This window comes from Trichomycterus rosablanca, chromosome 25, assembly GCF_030014385.1.
Source record: "Trichomycterus rosablanca isolate fTriRos1 chromosome 25, fTriRos1.hap1, whole genome shotgun sequence".
NCBI classification, from domain to species: Eukaryota; Metazoa; Chordata; class Actinopteri; order Siluriformes; family Trichomycteridae; genus Trichomycterus; species Trichomycterus rosablanca.
Window position 1 is genome coordinate 13,011,153 of NC_086012.1, and position 18,718 is coordinate 13,029,870.

General features: G+C 42.8%; 1 protein-coding gene across 1 annotated transcript in view; it reads right to left on the reverse strand.

Moving 5' to 3' along the window:
- Positions 1 to 18,718, reverse strand: part of LOC134302812 (CUGBP Elav-like family member 5) — a 141,145-nt gene that overhangs the window by 31,459 nt on the left and 90,968 nt on the right. Inside the window, exon 4 of the mRNA XM_062988021.1 lies at positions 2,968 to 3,096. Coding sequence (XP_062844091.1) covers positions 2,968 to 3,096 — 129 coding nt within the window. The remainder of the gene's footprint in view (positions 1 to 2,967; positions 3,097 to 18,718) is intronic.

Genomic DNA, 18,718 nt, shown 5'->3' on the forward strand with positions numbered 1-18,718 from the left:
CAGCGCTGAGATTCTGAACACCCCAGTTCGAATCTCGGCTCTGCAATCAGTCGTCTGGGCACCATCTATCTGGCCACTAGACCGGACTAAGGTGGTGGGGTCTTCAAATGCTATGCAAGGACCCTGGTTAGCAGACCGAGGTTCCTGTGCAGAAGTGTGCGAATCCTCCAAAGCACGGGCAAAAGGAAGGGCTTGTGGGACTGCGCACGGGATCCCTAGCAGCGAAAGAATCATGAGAAAAAGGGACAAAATGCATAAATAAATAGAAAAAACAAAACTGCACCTCCATGCCCCATTTGCTGCCCAAAGTAGGCTGTGCAGAGGGACTCAACTCCTAACTTGGAGCAGCTCATGAAAGATAAATATAAAAAATAATAAATATGCAGTTACAAATGGTAACTATGAAATCTATGAACAGGTTTTTATATAAACTAAAACTAAACATAACAAAACGACATATAGAATTGGAAATATTTGAGAAAAGACCAAGACTAAAACATCATTTTGCTACCAAATGAAAAAAAATTCAATAAGAATACAAAAGTAATGTAGAGCAGAACAGTAAGCTGGCAGCTGAAGGGAATTGTATCTCGAGGCTGCTGTACCAGACTTAGATTAGACACACACAGATTCTCTGATTCTTCAGCAAAAAGAATTTTTTCCATCAGCACAAATAACAACACAACAAAAAAGCCGTCTAAGCTTAAACCCACTACAACCAAGAATCAGTGTCTTCAGTACCTGTTCTAGCAGCCCCACCACCTCCCATGTTTCAGAACTGTAAAATCTATTAATCATTTCTCTTATAGGCTTTGATTTACAGTATATACAAGCCAATGTTGTATAAACGTTGCAAAAAGAAAGAAAAAAAAAAGAAAGAAAGAAAAAAACTTCAGACGGGAGTAAATGTATGTAAAATATAAAAAGTGTTTAAACTGCTGATGTTGTGGACAGCAGGACCATCACATGCAATCACAGCATCCTTCAAACATGGTTTGACCTCTGTAACACATATCTGCTTTTTGACAGCAGCAGGTGGGCCAAGTGTGTGTGTGTGTGTGTGTGTGTGTGTGTTTGTGTGTGTGTGTGTGTGTGTGTGTGTGAGAGAGAGAGAGAGAGAGTTGATGGAATAAGATCTGAAAGACATTGGCATCCTGCTGTGATGAGGTTACACTGAAATGGATTTTGCTATGTTTCTGTCAAAAGCCAAAATGTCTTCACACTGTGTGTGTGTGTGTGTGTGTGTGTGTGTGTGTGTTAGACATGAAGTGTAAAAGAATTGTGTAGCTACAGTAAGGTTTCTATGACACACCCAAACACCTCCACTGTGTGTGTATGAGTGTGTGTGTGTATGAGTGTGTGTGTGTGTGTTTATGTGTGTGTTCCACTTGTGTGTGTTTATGTGTGTGTTCCACTTGTGTGTGTGTTTTCCACTTGTGTGTTTGTGTGTGTTCCGCTTGTGTGTGTGTTCCACTTGTGTGTGTGTTTTCCACTTGTGTGTTTGTGTGTGTTCCACTTGTGTGTGTGTTCCACTTGTGTGTTTGTGTGTGTTCCACTTGTGTGTGTTTGTGTGTGTTCCACTTGTGTTTGTGTGTGTTCCACTTGTGTGTGTGTTTGTGTGTGTTCCATTTGTGTGTGTTTCACTTGGGTGTGTTCATGTGTGTGTTCCACTTGTGTGTGTTCATGTGTGTGTTCCACTTGTGTGTGTGTGTGTGTTCCACTTGTGTGTGTGTGTTCCACTTGTGTGTGTTTTTTGTGTGTTCCATTTGTGTGTTCCACTTGTGTGTGTATTCCACTTGTGTGTTTGTGTGTGTGTGTGTTCCACTTGTGTGTGTTTGTATCTGTGTCTTCCACTTTTGTTTGTGTGTTCTACTTGTGTGTGTGCTCCATTTCTGTGTGTGTGTGTCTGTGTGTGTGTGTCTACGTTTGTGCGTGTGTTCTGTGTGTGTGTGTCTGTGTGTATGTTTGTCTGTGTTCCACTCGTGTGTGTGTTTTCCACTTGTGTTTGTGTGTGTGTGTGTGTGTGTGTGTTCCACTTGTGTGTGTTTGTATCTGTGTCTTCCACTTTTGTTTGTGTGTTCTACTTGTGTGTGTGCTCCATTTCTGTGTGTGTCTACGTTTGTGCGTGTGTTCTGTGTGTGTGTGTGTCTGTGTGTATGTTTGTCTGTGTTCCACTTGTGTATGTGTGTGTGTTCCACTTGTGTGTGTGTGTGTGTGTGTGTGTGTGTGTGTGTTTGTAAAACTGTTTAAGATAAAGAGTGCAGGAATCTGTCAATGCATGTGCGTCTGCTGGATGCACTTAGGATAAAAGTGCAGGCATCTGTAAATTCATGTTAGTCTACTAGATCCACTTGTGTGTGTGTGTGTGTGTGTGTGTGTGTGTGTGTGTCTGTGTGTTCCAGACTGACAGGGTGAAAGTGAATGTGTAAATGACAGCACAGCTGGAGTCTTTCCGCATGCGCTTCTATTTACAGGGTGAGAGGAAGAGTCGAGGGCGTCTCAGATATTACACTTTGTTTTAAAAAATCACTATGATGAGCTTCAGGCTTTTAAAATTCAGACTTTTAAAATTCTTTCAAAGAAAAACATTGAGTGAGTTAAAAACTGTTAAAAACAGTTAAAAACACAGTTAAAAAAAACACTGAGTTCAGTAAAACTGTTAAGCAAAAACAAAAATATATATAAAATATATAAAGTGACATTTAAGACACGCGGTTCTCAGCACATTTCTCCCACTCTAATAAATTTGTACCAGTGACACAACTTTCAAATGTCATTTCTGTAAACAAGCACTGCTGATTGGTTGATGTTAGCTGTTGTGTGTTTGGTATTAAGAAGTAAAGATTAAAAATTAAAAAATTTGATTAAAAAGTGCAACGGCTCATTTCACGGTCCGTGACGTGATTTTCAAGGCCGTGAATTAGTTAGGGCCTCACTTCTTTTATATCACATGGTGTGAACTCTCACCTTTGCTGTTTCCGTCAGGTCCTCTTAACACGGTGCATTCTTCGATGATGCCATAGGGTTCGAAAATGCGGTACACATCCTCCTCAGTCTGCTGCTTGTTCAGCATTCCAACAAACAGCTTCCTGTCCTCTGTAACAGAACAGAAGAACGTGTCAGCTGGCATTAAAATACAACCTTAAGTCACAGAGCCAGCAGCATGGACAATACATACACATTATGGCCTTAAGTATGTGGACGCCTGATCATGAGTTTGTTAAACATCCCATTCTGTTCCATGATCAATGAGTTGACCCCTTCTTTTGGAGCATTAACAGCTCATACTGTTCTGGTAAGGCTTATCACAGACGTGTATCTGTATGAATATGTGACTTTTTGAGGTCAAGCACTGATGTTGGATGAGAAGTCCAGGCTACCGCTTAACATTCCAGTTCATTTTGGGTGCTCACCAGCGCTGAGATTCTGAGCTCCCGGGTTCGGATCTCAGCTCTGCTACCGGTTGGCTGGGTGCCCTCTAGCAGCCCCAATTGGTGAATGCCTGCATCAGTCAATTGGCCTCCAGTCTGCTGTGTGGGGGAAAAGACAGGACTAAGGGGTCTGTACAGGGGTTGCCTAGGGTACAGAGATTGGGTCGTGGCTCTCCGTACGTGAAGCCGATTTTGTGTGCAAATCCACCAAAGTGTAGGAGAATAAGAAGGGACTGGTGGACTGCACACACATCGGAGGGATTGCATAAAAAAAAAAAAAAAGCATTCCAATTAATTTCAAAGGTGTTTGGTAGGGTTAAGGTCAAGCAAAGGATTATGAATTGTAATTATTAGTATGATGTTGGGCACTCGGGTGGCACAGTGGTCCAACATGCCAGACTCTCAGCAGAGCCAGCGACCAGGCTGGACATCCACACGATCACATTTGGCCGTGTTTGAGGGAGGGAAGGTCGGACAGTGTCTCTTTCCTCCGCCACAATCTATAAATATGTAATCTCTGGGACTGTTCCAGCCCCCTGCACAAGTGGGGGAAGGAGTCACATGGAGCTTAGCACGGCTCTCCATATGCAATCAGGTGATAAGTATCGGCCGTAGATTGGACACACGTCGGACGGGGTGTGTGGTGATCCAGCTCTCTTTGATCAGACCGAGGGTTGTGCGAACAGCCGGGGATTTACCAACATGAAGGGGAAATGAATAGATTGGAGATAAAGGAGGGGTGAAATCCAGAGGAAATAGTATGATAGGTGATGTAATACTGTGGTAAACATGCCTCTGTACCAGGTTTTCGTGCATTACAGGCATCAAAATTTAAATGTGTTTATAGTTCTGAAATACAATTATGAAATATAATTATGAGGCTAATTTGAATACTGGGGTGTGTGTGTGTGTTTGGGTGGGGGGTGGGGGGGGGTGTTTCTCCTGCCCCCAACCCCTGGTTCCTATTGATGTGAAGAATTGCATTATGGCAGCTGGTAGCAAGAGGAAGGAAACCTGTCATACTGGGGTGAAAAAACGATGCCAGGCAGGAGGTAAAAGAGTGAGAGAAAGCTCTAATCTTGGTGGAAAGCACAGGGCACAGGCCACGTGCCAAATCAATCAGAGCTCCATGGTGGTCACACACACACACACACACACACACACACTCACAGTTTTAGTCCCTAAGTGGTGTGTGGTCAGGGTGAGAATAATTTGGTAGCCATGCCAGATCCCATATAATTCCTTTTTATATACACAGTGTCACTCAGAGTGGGCGCACAGTTTATCCCAGATAACACAGTTGGCACCTCATCAGTAAGGACATGAGCAATTCCGCGAATCGGTGGCATTTTGTCGCCCCAGGACATTATATGTATAAATGTATATGCAAGTTAACCTTTTTTCTCCAATTTTCTCCCCTAATTTAGTCGTAACCAATTACCCTGATTGTGTTACGCTTCAGCTCTACCGATACTACCCTCCACTGCCGACTGAGGAGCGTCCCCCCCTCCGACACGTGTGCAGTACCGACTGCATCTTTTCACCAGCGCGAGGCGAATTCATATGCGGATCAGCCTTGTGCACGGAGAGCCACACCCTGGTCAACGCATTATTCCCCAACTCACCCAGCAGAGGTCGTAATTGCACCAGTTATGAGGAACCCTGGTCCGGCTCGTCCCACCCTGTGAACAACAGCCAATCGCTGTTCATGCAGCCGCCCAGCCCAGCCGGATGGCAGAGCTGAGATTCGATGAAAATGAACTTTAAAATGCATTTTCTACGTGTGTGTTACTAGATTCAGTGTTAAACAAAGATAATGGCACCCATTCGGTGGAATTGCCCACATGCTGATTGGCCACTTTGTTCGTGTGGGTGGTTTATATGGCGCAATTGGCCGAATTTTCCAGCGAAGCTATTGTGAAAGGAAAAAAAAAGATAAATGCGCCCGGCTGGCATGCTTGGCGCATACATAGTGTGGGCAGCGTGTGTGTGTGTGTGTGTGTGTGTAGTTTCCATGATGAAACTCTCAGTCAACATCCACTACATTTCCACACAGCCTGTGTTTATTGAACACACACTCGGCCAGGTGTGTAATAAGCTTCTGAATGTTGGCATGACTGAGCTGGAACAATGCTTTCAAATGACCGGTGAGGAAGTGTTAGTTTAATGCCATGTCGGTGGCCTTGTTTGACTATCACACACCCCCACACGTGCGTACGGCTCCGTCAGGGCGGCCACGCGTGACAGTGTGTCAGGGTTGCCAGAGTTTTATCATCTTTATGAGTCAAGGTCTGTCCACTGCTAGCGCTGTGCTATAAAAAGCAAGTCCACTCGAGGCCGAAGAGGAATAGGAAGGGTACACAGGGGGTATCAGTAAAGCATCGGTAAATTAGGAACGCCTATAAATCAGACACACACAGGCACTGATGAAATGATGGAAAGTAGCATTTTTATTGCCGTACCATAACACCATTCATGTTAATGCACATCTGGCTTTTAAGTTTTAAGGTTAACCTTGTATTCAAACTCCCAATATTTAAACCTCATCCGCACATGCTGATGTAACAGTACTGGTAATAGTAGTAACTGTAGTAGTTGTAGTAGTACTTGTTGTAGTTATACTAGTATTAATGGTAATAATAGCATTTGTATCACTGCTGGTGTAGTTTTAACAGTAGCAGCAGTGGTAATAATGGTCATTTTAACAATAGTGGTAGTAGTACTTGTAGTAACTAGTAGTTTTAGTACTACATGTTGTAGTTATAATAGTATTAATAGTAATAATAGCATTTGTAGCACTGCTGGTGTAGTTGTAATAGATGTAGCAGTGGTAATAATAGTCATTATTACAGTACTGGTAGCAGCAGTGGTAATAGTAGTAATCATATTTGGTCTAGTAGTTGTAGCAGGATTAGTACTGTTTAAAAATATAGCAGTAGTAGTAGGTGGAGCCGGTAGTAGTAGTTGTAGTGGGAGTAGTAGCTGGTTTACTAGTTGCATAAGTGGTAGTAAAAGATGTAGCAGTAGTAGTAGCTGGTTTACTAGTTGTATGAGTGGTAGTATAGATGTAGCAATAGTAGTAGCTGGTTTACTAGTTGTATGAGTGGTAGTAATAGATGTAGCCACAGTAGTAGTAGCTGGTTTACTAGTTGTATGAGTGGTAGTAATAGATGTAGCAGTAGTAGTAGATGGTGTAGTAGTTATAGTAGCAGCGTGGGTAGTTACTGTAGTTAAAGCTGTAGAACTGGTAGTAATACTAGTTATAGCAGTAGTAGTAGCTGGTATAGTAGTTATAGTAGTGGCGTAGGTAGTAATACTATGGTAGTAATACTAGTTGTAGCAGTAGTAGCTGTAGTAAGGTTTGCAATAGGACACATTAATAATAATGATGTAGCTGTAATACTAGTAGCATGATACATGCTGGTTTGTGTAGTAGTTGTAGTTAAGATTAAAACAGGACTAGTAGGTGTAGTAATAGTCATAACAGTAGAAGCATAGGTAGTAATAGTTTGTGTAGTAGATGTAGCAGTAATAGTAGCAGTTTTCGTAATATCACTAAGATCACAAAAATAAGAACGTGTATGTACTGGCACGAGTGGGAATTTCTCCCCCAGTCTGTCCCAGAAACTATAAACAGAATCCTAAATATTCAGGCTCCGATGCACAACACAGCCTATAAACCTACAGCACATCATCTTAGTATGAAAAGGAAAGAAAGAGGGCGGGTTTAAATATTAATGTGCTTAATGCAGGAAGAGATCCGGCCTTCACAATTCTAAAATTATCATCTCTTAGTGTTTCTTCTCTACACTGCAAGCAACTGGCATTCTGACGCAACTCCTCCATCTGCACGGTTCAATCTTCTCTCACAGCATCAACCCTCAGTGTTCAAATGTAGTTCAGCCAAACTGGAAAGCTGTCTGTATTTTTTATTCCATTTTCATCAACTGTCAGGGCAGTTGTAGCCTAGTGGTTAAGGTACTGGACTAGTAATTAAAAGGTCGCTGGTTTAAACCTCGCCACTGCTGGACCCTTGAGCAAGGTCCTTAACCCTCAATTGCTTAGACTGTAGACTGTCACAGTACTGTAAGTCACTGCGGATAAAAGCGTCTGCTGAATGCCAAAAATGTAAATGTAAACTGATTGATTCTGGTCATTAAACTGGTGGGTCCGGTTCCACCAGGAAACACTGGGCACAAAGCAGGAATATCCTTAGCAGGGCTTGGGCAAATCCCCTCCCTCAGACACAGCCTGTCATGTCTGTGTAAATACCAGCCGGCTGATAGCACCGCTGAGATTCGAACACAGATGTTCTTGGTGGTGGCTAGCATAGTAGTCTGTTTATTCTACAAATGCAAAATGGTTAAGACAGGATGTGTTCTATTCAGACTAGATTGTAATCAGAAATAGGGCACCTTAGTAGGCAGCATGTTAAGGTGTCTAATGATTCAAACAGTCTTCATCTTGGGAGCATGTTGGATGGCATAAAATATGTCTATGTAGAGAGATCACTAGGTTTTCGGACAGACCCCCCATGCTACTAAGTGGAGACTGTTACAGCAGCGAGGTGGGGGGGCATCTCTGTTTTAAACCCATGGTCAGGTGATCACGTACTTTTGGCCATTAAGTGTACTGTATTCACTACTTACAAATCCATTTAATGTCTCTAAATAGGCAGTGGATGCTCAGTGGTTTAAGTACTGGACTACTTATCAGAAGGTTGCTGGTTTTGAGCCCTTGAGCAGTTGCTTAACTTATACAGTCACAATTGTAAGTCACTTCGGATGGAAGTGTCTGGTAAATCTCCAAATGTGAATCCATAACCTAATCGCTAATAATGACCCATTGTAGCCTCTAGCTTTACCCACATGAGTCAAATTATTCAACCATCGCATGGCACAACTGATACGGCCTCTTCATTCTCCGCTCAGCCTGATAGCCGAGGCTCTGAATCCTAATGCGACGAGCAGAGTGGGTGTGTCAAGGGAGCGAGCTGCATTTAGTTACAGCCATGGCCTTGCGCTAATATGAATTGACGAGCCGAGGCCGTAAAGGGGAGGGCGCCGGGGGAATAGGGCAGGATGGCCCTTTTCAGCATGCCATTCATCCATCATTGAGCGTGACGGCATGACAACAGTGCCCGAGAGGGAGGATGAATGCTTTAGAAAGCGGGAAGAGTACAAAGAAGATGAGCGATGAATTATGGCACATCAGGTAGATTTGGAGGAGATCTGTGGAGAGGGTCGAGACTGTAATGGAGCAAATTTGCTGATGCAAATAATAGGAAAATCATTTTGTGATATCATTAAATAGAATATGAGTGCTTGGCTGTCAGGTTGTTAGCCAATGTACATCATATGGTCAAAAATGTGTGGACACCCTTACTAATTATTATGTTCAAGTGTTTGAGCCACAGCCTGCTAGCATAGTTTATCACTGTACCACCAAAGCACTCTAATATATGTATATGTATTCCAATTAAAATTATCATTTTTTTAATCCAGTAAGGATAGATTTTATCTGTGTTGTAGGCATGACTGACAGCAGTGAGATTTCCTGATGTGTATAATGTCATGTTATTGTACGGTAAGAAAATGCAACACAGTCATCTGGCAGCATCATGCAATCCATACAAAGTGGGTTTCAAAAAGAAAAAATAACAACAAACAAACAAACAATGACACCAATTAAAAGTCCCTGTGGAGCTGGAAACTAAATTAGAACAGATTTTCTTTCTGAGATTTGCTACGTGGCAAAATATCTAAAGCGCAAAAGTCAGCAATATCAGTTTGACTCGTCACTGCTCACACGGTACAGTCCGACCTTCTGTGATTCCATGATTTTATACCTTTATATAACTAGTTTGTGGGCGACGTGGTGGCTAAGTGGGTAGCACTGTCGCCTCACAGCAAGAAGGTCCTGGGTTCGATCCCCAGCTGGGGCGGTCCGGGTCCTTTCTGTGTGGAGTTTGCATACGGTGGTGGTTTCCGTGTCCACGTGGGTTTCCTCTGGGTGCTCCAGTTTCCTCCCACAGTCCAAAGACGTGCAAGTGAGGTGAATTGGAGATACAAAATTGTCCATGACTGTGTTCGATATATAACCTTGTGAAGTGATGAACCTTGTGTAATGAGTAGCTACCGTTTCTGTCATGAATGTAACCAAAGTGTAAAACATCCTAATAAACAAACAAACAAACATAACTAGGGTGACCATAATTTACCCAAACAGGACAGACTCTTTTAGTAATAAAAATATAATAGACCTTCTGATGTGTGAGGGTTCTTCAAAAACGTACATCACTTTTTTACATAATCACCTTCCGATGCATTTTTCCAGCATCGTACCAACTTTTTGATGCCATCAGCAAAAAAGATTTTGGCTGCTTTCACATCATCACATGAAAATCTTATTCCCCTTAAAGCTTCTTTAAGTGTCCAAAAAGGTGGAAATCAGATGGAGCTAAATCTGGACTATAAGCGTCTCTCAGTCTCTTAGATATGACTAAGTACTACTACTCCCACCCTCACCGTTTCCAACCAAAATATAACGATGTGGAAATTTTTTTTGGTCACTGGCAACCAGCAACAAGGTAAAACCCATCACACTATCCCCTTTTGTTTCTTAGACACGTCATTATGTCTGTAAAGTGCTCAACCAGTCCAGTGGCACCACTGAGACATGAATCTCATGTACAGTGTATCACAAAAGTGAGTACACCCCTCACATTTCTGCAGATATTTAAGTATATCTTTTCATGGGACAACACTGACAAAATGACACTTTGACACAATGAAAAGTAGTCTGTGTGCAGCTTATATAACAGTGTAAATTTATTCTTCCCTCAAAATAACTCAATATACAGCCATTAATGTCTAAACCACCGGCAACAAAAGTGAGTACACCCCTAAGAGACTACACCCCTAAATGTCCAAATTGAGCACTGCTTGTCATTTTCCCTCCAAAATGTCATGTGATTTGTTAGTGTTACTAGGTCTCAGGTGTGCATAGGGAGCAGGTGTGTTCAATTTAGTAGTACAGCTCTCACACTCTCTCATACTGGTCACTGAAAGTTCCAACATGGCACCTCATGGCAAAGAACTCTCTGAGGATCTTAAAAGACGAATTGTTGCGCTACATGAAGATGGCCAAGGCTACAAGAAGATTGCCAACACCCTGAAACTGAGCTGCAGCACAGTGGCCAAGATCATCCAGCGTTTTAAAAGAGCAGGGTCCACTCAGAACAGACCTCGCATTGGTCGTCCAAAGAAGCTGAGTGCACGTGCTCAGCGTCACAGCCAACTGCTGTCTTTGAAAGATAGGCGCAGGAGTGCTGTCAGCATTGCTGCAGAGATTGAAAAGGTGGGGGGTCAGCCTGTCAGTGCTCAGACCATACGCCGCACACTACATCAAATTGGTCTGCATGGCTGTCACCCCAGAAGGAAGCCTCTTCTGAAGTCTCTACACAAGAAAGCCCACAAACAGTTTGCTGAAGACATGTCAACAAAGGACATGGATTACTGGAACCATGTCCTATGGTCTGATGAGACCAAGATTAATTTGTTTGGTTCAGATGGTCTCAAGCATGTGTGGCGGCAATCAGGTGAGGAGTACAAAGATAAGTGTGTCATGCCTACAGTCAAGCATGGTGGTGGGAATGCCATGGTCTGGGGCTGCATGAGTGCAGCAGGTGTTGGGGAGTTACATTTCATTGAGGGACACATGAACTCCAATATGTACTGTGAAATACTGAGCAGAGCATGATCCCCTCCCTCCGGAAACTGGGTCGCAGGGCAGTGTTCCAGCATGATAATGACTCCAAACACACCTCTAAGACGACCACTGCTTTATTTAAGAGGCTGAGGGTAAAGGTGATGGACTGGCCAAGCATGTCTCCAGACCTAAACCCAATAGAACATCTTCGCGCTCCTCCACCTTCCGCTTGAGGATGCCCCAAAGTCTCGAATATCCGCCAGCTCCGTGATGTCGTCATGGAGGAGTGGAAAAGCATTCCAGTGGCAACCTGTGAAGCTCTGGTAAACTCCATGCCCAGGAGAGTTAAGGCAGTTCTGGGAAATAATGGTGGCCACACAAAATATTGACACTTCAGGAACTTTCACTAAGGGGTGTACTCACTTTTGTTGCCGGTGGTTTAGACATTAATGGCTGTATATTGAGTTATTTTGAGGGAAGAATAAATTTACACTGTTATATAAGCTGCACACAGACTACTTTTCATTGTGTCAAAGTGTCATTTTGTCAGTGTTGTCCCATGAAAAGATATACTTAAATATCTGCAGAAATGTGAGGGGTGTACTCACTTTTGTGATACACTGTATTAAACTAGTGTGACCTAAATACCACAACTGCTTTTATAGTTTTGAATAAAAGAGTAAACCTCAAATCTCATACAAGTTTTCAAAAGAAAAAAAACTGTTTCACTCTCTGCCTCTCTGGCTCTGGTTTCCTGTGAGGACCAGAAGTGCTGAGTAGAGACGGCGAGGCAGATGCTGGAAAGCACACGCTTAATTGGTTTCATCTCAAAATGTTTTTCTCCAATTAGAGAGCTCGAGCAGGTCCCGTGTATACCGGGGATTTGATAGCTCATTTACCACAGCCATCTCCACAGACATGCTCCCCAGAACCCACCTCAATTAATGACAGACGGAGAACAAAGAGCAGAGAGACGGATACGTTCCTCACTCCCAAAACGTGTGCGTCTATCACCAACGAAGAAAAACGTAACAGGCAGAATTATAAAAAAGCATATACACCGACCAGGCATAACATTATGACCACTGACAGGTGAAGTGAATAACACTGATTATCTCTTCATCACGGCACCTGTTAGTGGGGTGGGATATATTAAGCAGCAAGTGAACATTTCATCCTCAAAGTTGATGTTAGAAGCCGGAAAAATGAACGAGCGTGAGGATTTGAGCGAGTTTGATGAGGGCCAAATTGTGATGGCTAGACGACTGGGTCAGAGCATCTCCAAAACCGCAGCTCTTGTGGGGTTTTCCTGGTCTGCAGTGGCCAGTATCTATCAACAGTGGTCCAAGGAAGGAACAGTGGTAAACTGGTGACAGGGTCATGAGCAGCCAAGGCTCATTGATCCAACAGACAAGCTACTGTAGCTCAAATAGCTGAACAAGTTAATGCTGGTTCTGATAGAAAGGTCTCAGAATACACAGTGCATCACAGTTTAATGCGTATGTGGCTGCATAGTCGCAGACCAGGCAGTTGAGAATGTGGTCATAATGTTATGCCTGATCGGTGTATCTTAATAATTATATTTATTCTCATTTACTCATTTAAACGTTAGGGAGGTTACGGAGTCCTCCGTCCTTCAGGTATGGCCAATAGGGACTATTAGACACCTGGGCTGGTTGATAGCACCGCCAAATTTCAAACCCCTGCACCACCTGAGCACCAAAATGAAGAAATCTGAGAAATTTTGACCTTAAGTAGGCCAATCCGATCTTGACCCATCTAGCATCTGTGGTATGACCTTAAAACTGGAGTGCACCACAATTTCCTAACTAACCTGTCAAAAAATCATCATTTTATAGAAGGGAATCAAATGGCCTATTATATTCGACTTTCTGGTGCCACAGTAGCTCAAGTATGCAGTAAAACCTAAAAAATTAATACTATCTTCTTCCTAAAAGTCTTTAAAAGACACATTTCATCTATCAGCAGATTTAATTTGGCTGAAAGCGAGTGCTCCCTGGTCTGCATAATAATGTGTTTTGATTCATCCTGCGGCTCTTTCAACTGTGTATATCTCCAAAACCCATCAGCCCGGATCCTGTATCTGGTGCGTATGAACATTTCGACATGGTGCATTTTCAAAGGTAGCTGGAAAGCTTTGGTTGGGGGGGATTGATGAACATCAAAAGGCTGCTGTTACAGGGGGTCTCTGGCCTGAAGTCTGAATTTGAGCAGTTTCGATTTTCATACACAGAAAATGGGAAAAAAATGAGGAACGTTTTTAAACTCTAACCTGAGTTTGAGAGGTTTTTCTCAACCAAAAAACAACCAAAAAACTGCCTGTTGTATTATCATTTTTGTTTTTTACATTTCCCCCCTAATTTTCTCCCAATTGAGTCATATCCAATTACCCGATTGCATTACGCTTCCTCTCTTCTGATGTTGACCTCCACTCTGACTGAGGAGAGTCAGATCTGTGTAGAGTTTGTAGAGTATGTACTTCCCGTGTCTATGTGGGTTTCCTTTGGGAGTTCCGGTTTCCTCCCACAGTCCAAAGACATGTGAGTTGGGTGAACTGGAGATACAAAATTTCCAATGACAGGGTTTGACATGGGGTCTGTCTGAAAACCTAGTGAGCTGCCTACTGCCTACCGTAGAGAGGATTCTAATAAGACATTGTAAGGCAGGTTATTTAGACACACTACTTAGTAAGCGAAAACTGTGGTGATGTAATCGCCATAATCGCTGTCTAAGCTAACACAGTTAGCCTCAGGCTATTCAAACCAATGGGCTGAGGCTGCACAACCCGCTAGAACGCCATCTTACATCTCCCTTCATGTACCGAAATGGGTAAACTGTCACTGACAAGCACAAATTTGCAAATACGTGACGCTTGTACGCCTTTATACAAATAAAAATTAATGAAAATTTATTTACATTTGAATTGAACTTGTTTGTTGCTCCACATTCGGCCACCATATTTGAAATCTTTGGCGAGAAAAGTTGTGCCGCACTGAATGCTGGGATTGCCTTCACCTCTTTATGAGCATTGGATGCTCCCTTGTTATTTAGTCAGATTATACCTTTGAATTAAGGCACCTCAATAGGCAACCTTTTAGGAATCTAAGAATTTAGACATGCCTTCTTCTCAGGAGTGTAGGATGACGTAAAATGCGTCTATGTAGAGAGATCAGTAGGTTTCCAGACAGACCCATTGAACCTGTAACTACCTGTCCTGTCATGAATGTATATGTAACCCGTGTGTATGTAACATGATGTTAAAATCCTAATAATGGGCCAATTCAAAGTAGCCAATCAACCCTCTGAATGCTTTTGAATGGTCGGGGTAGCTTGGTGTACTGTATACATATACGTTATGTATATTTATACATATAGCTGGTGATATACAGTACGTTACCAGTCTCTACAGTGTCACCTTTCATCACAGGCAGGTTTAAGGGGTTAAAGTCCGCCCCGCAGGAATCTCATATCGACTTTCGACAGCATCGCCTATTCTGCTCTCGTCTCTCGGCTCCATAAACTGCCATAAATCCTAAACTGGCTCCGGCCTCTGCATCGATCAGATCAATGAAGTCTAAAATCCTCTCTTCATCCCAGAGAACAGTCCCAGTCAAAATGCACATCAGCCTGTAACCACGTTACCACACCAATTACCCACACTGAATTACGAGCGCTGTAGTTAATCTCGCTGCATTGTCCAGGAGGATACGGTCTGAGTATATTTTTCCCCGTTGGCCCACAACCACACAGGACCGTCACGATCCACAGCGCGCGTGAATTCTGGGGGGGATTCGATACAAATAGTTGCAGCTCTTTTCTTTCGGTAGCCGCCCTCCCTGTTTGCATTTCGCTTCTCTCACTAATTCGCACCTCACCCAAAATATCTGGAGGAAGTGTGAGAAACCCACAGGGAAAAGTGTGATGGGGAAAAATGTAAGATTTTAGGATGAAAAATTCAAATATGGTAGAAAACAGGTTTTTATTTGAACTGATACAGAGGGCAAGATTTACTTTACCTTTGATGCCCTGTTTCAGGTTGTATGTTATAAAAATACAGTATACATGTATTATACAACATGCAAACTGTGCTTCTATCTTGTATAATTATATAAAATTATAAATAAGGGATAATCAAGTAAAAAAATTAAGAATTAAAAGTTAAACATCAGTATAAGTACAAAAATTCCTTTGCCACCCAAAACCAGGTGTAAATCAGCCACATCTGTGTTACTTAGAGTAACACAGGCTGTATTTATACATTATACAGTGGTACCTTGCTTGAGACCCGATGTTAATTGGTTCTGGGAGTGGCGTCGGGTTTCAAGGTATTTTTTCCCATAAGGATGTATGGGAGACCTGTTAATGTGTTTCATGGTCCTGGGGAACTGCACATATTTTAGGCTAATTATAATGGGTTTGTTTTTGACACCTTATGGGCGGCACGGTGGCTAAGTGGGTAGCACTGTCGCCTCACAGCAAGAAGGTCCTGGGTTCGATCCCCACAGTCCCCACAGTCCGGGTCCTTTCTGTGTGGAGTTTGCATTATCTCCCAGTCTGATGAATGAGCTGATGAATCTTGTGTAATGAGTAAATACTAATAAATAAACAAACTTTGACACCTTAAACACTGAAATACAATTAAAAACAGTTAAAATTCAATGTACAAATACTATAAAACCTGCATGTTAGCTTTACTTCTTTATTGTTTCCTTATGCTTCTTAATCGTGGAGATGCTTGTTCTCAGAGTACCATATTTCTTAAAGAGTTCAGGAATACGATACTAGTAGTTAACGTCACGTATTGTACTAAAACAACAAGTGAGGATTTTCATTAGTAGAGAGAACTTATGAGCAGTAATAATTAGGAGAGGTTTAGTGTTCCTGTGTCATTCTTTTAATACATGAATCCAAGTTAAGCCTTTTTTTGTTTGTTTTTTAACAATAAGCATTTCATAAGCAACCCGAGCTGTAACACAAGTTTAAAAGTGAAACAGGAGGACAATCCAGCTAAACACAGATACATGTGGAGCTTTCAGAGTGGATTTGACGGTTATTCTACACAAATGCAGATTCGTCTCATATTCGCACTTTGATGACGTTTTTCCATATCGCTTAAGCCGAGCGCTGAACAAAGCGGCTGTTCGTTGTTAATTTTAAATTAAGTAAATACATTTTAAAAAAGCTAAACATGTCAAATTTAAGTAAAATGTTGATTTTTAGGGGCAAATTTCTCCACTAAGTGCGTCGAGTTTCAAAGATTTCAAGTTTTGGGGATGTTGAGTTACAAGGTACCACCGTAATTCTACAGTTTATGGTAAAACAATCTGCTGCCATGGTTCACCTTGTTCGCATTAGAGTCAAAATTTGATGGTGCATCTTTAAAATATGGTGTTATTAATAGATTTTTTAAAATATGCGTTCTGGTTTAATAAATACAGTCAGTATTAAGGAGAGAAACACCCCCACCGTAGTTCATCCGCCAGCCATTATTCGAGGTTATTTTTAATACACAGAAGCTATTAGAGAGAAGCAATTAAAATCATTACATGCCTGTTTTCTGTAATCTTCTGAAACCTCTCTCTCATATCCATCCCATCACACCCGACCAGAAGCAGCACAGGCAGCCTGGGCTTTATCTGAGTCTATCATTATTTCTAATTACAGGCTCCCTCTCTCTTTTATCCTCCTTTAAACCACAAATATCATTTCATCTGCGGGCTATTAAAGCCGACGCACGGACAGGAGCGCCCCGTCTGACGCCGCGGCTCTCGGACCGCCGCCGACGGATCGAATAAAACAAATACATTAACGAGGGCTGGATGGGCGCGCGGCCTTGTTTACGAGTGCGGTCCCCAGATGAGGGCTTATTTTCCTGCCTCGAACTCTGGAAGCATTAAAGCAGAACAAATGTCTGCTAATTATATCCAAAATAATATGAATGTGCTCGCTGACCATGAAAAATCCTCTTTTGCTCCACTCAGCGGGACGCCGTGTACACACCACGCACACACCAATGGATTTTGAATCAAGCCCCGGGTAAAGAGTGAAAGATTTAGTTAGACAGGGGTTCTGCTTGATTAGTTTAATAACAGCTCTAACGATGTCGGCCAGCTGTCCTGCAAGACGTGATGTTGGCCTACGGTTCAACACAGTCCAGCGACAAATTACAGACATTGTCACAAACATCTCATGGTTTTTCATGAAAATGTTGTCTTGTGGAGCCGGCCATCTCTGATTAGACGGTGATTATATACTCCCATCACGCATTACAAAGGCGGGGCTTAGAGTAACAGTGACAATTAAAGCAGATGTGTTTCAAATTCTGCATTATGGTATTACGTAGTATGGCTTATAAGGCAATGCAAATGATATAATTAAACTATGGATGCACACAGGATGCAATTTTGGGACCAAGCCAGGATGCCAGCATGAAAAGAAGAAAACTGGAAAAACAGGGGACTGTAATGTCTGGTGGTGGCTCCATAATGGTATTAGGTTTGTTCAGCTGGCATTCCATGGGACCTTGGTATGTCTACAAATATCTCTGAGAGGTAAACGCTTAAAAAACGTGTGCCTCCATGACACCCGTTCATGTCCTGCATTTATTCTGACGGGTCTGGCCTCTTCAATCTGGACAATACACCTCCACACACATCTGAAGACGCCAAATTATGGTTAGAGGAACTCTCATCGGGGTTTGGGGTTTTGCCATTCCCACTCAAGTCACCAGATCTCAATGTAAGCGAACACATCTGGGATGCCATGTAACGCGCTTTGGAGAGGTTCTAACCACTGTTAGTGGAGCATTTACAGATGCTTTTATTCTAAGCAACTTACAGTATACAGTCTAGGCAATTCAGGGTTAAGGGCCTTGCTCAAGGACCCAGCAGTGGCAACCTGGCAGTGGTTGGAACCACTGGCAGTGCTTGAACCAGCAACCTTCTGCTTAGTAATACTGGCTCAGTTTGTAGCACTGCCGCCTCCCCAGGTCTGGGTCCTTTCTGTGTGGAGTTTGCATGTTCTCTCCGTGTCTGCGTGGGTTTCCTTCGGGTGCTCCAGTCTCCTCTCACAGTCCAAAGACGTGCAGTGAGGTGAATTACTCACTCACTTACTGTCTTAAGTGCTTATCCAATCAGGGTCACGGTGGGGGGGCTTGTCCATTGCAGGGCAGACACATACACACACCCATTCTCCTATAGGGCAATTCAGTGTCTCCAATTAATCTGGCTGCATGTTTTTGGACTGTAGGAGGAAACCGGAGCTCCCGGAGGAAACCCACGCAGACACTGGGAGAACATGCAAACTCCGCAGAGAAAGGACCCAGACCGCCCCGCCTGGGGATCGAACCCAGGACCTTCTTGCTGTGAGGTGACAGTGCTACCCACTGAGCCAGGTACTGGACTAGTAAACAGAAGGTTGAAATAAATAACTAGTCCAGTACCTTAACCGCTAGGCTACAACTGCCACTGAGCACAATTTTCACCGTGCATGACACACTGGTTATATGTATATACGTATATGAGTGTGTCATCATGATGTGTCCAGATTGAATATGT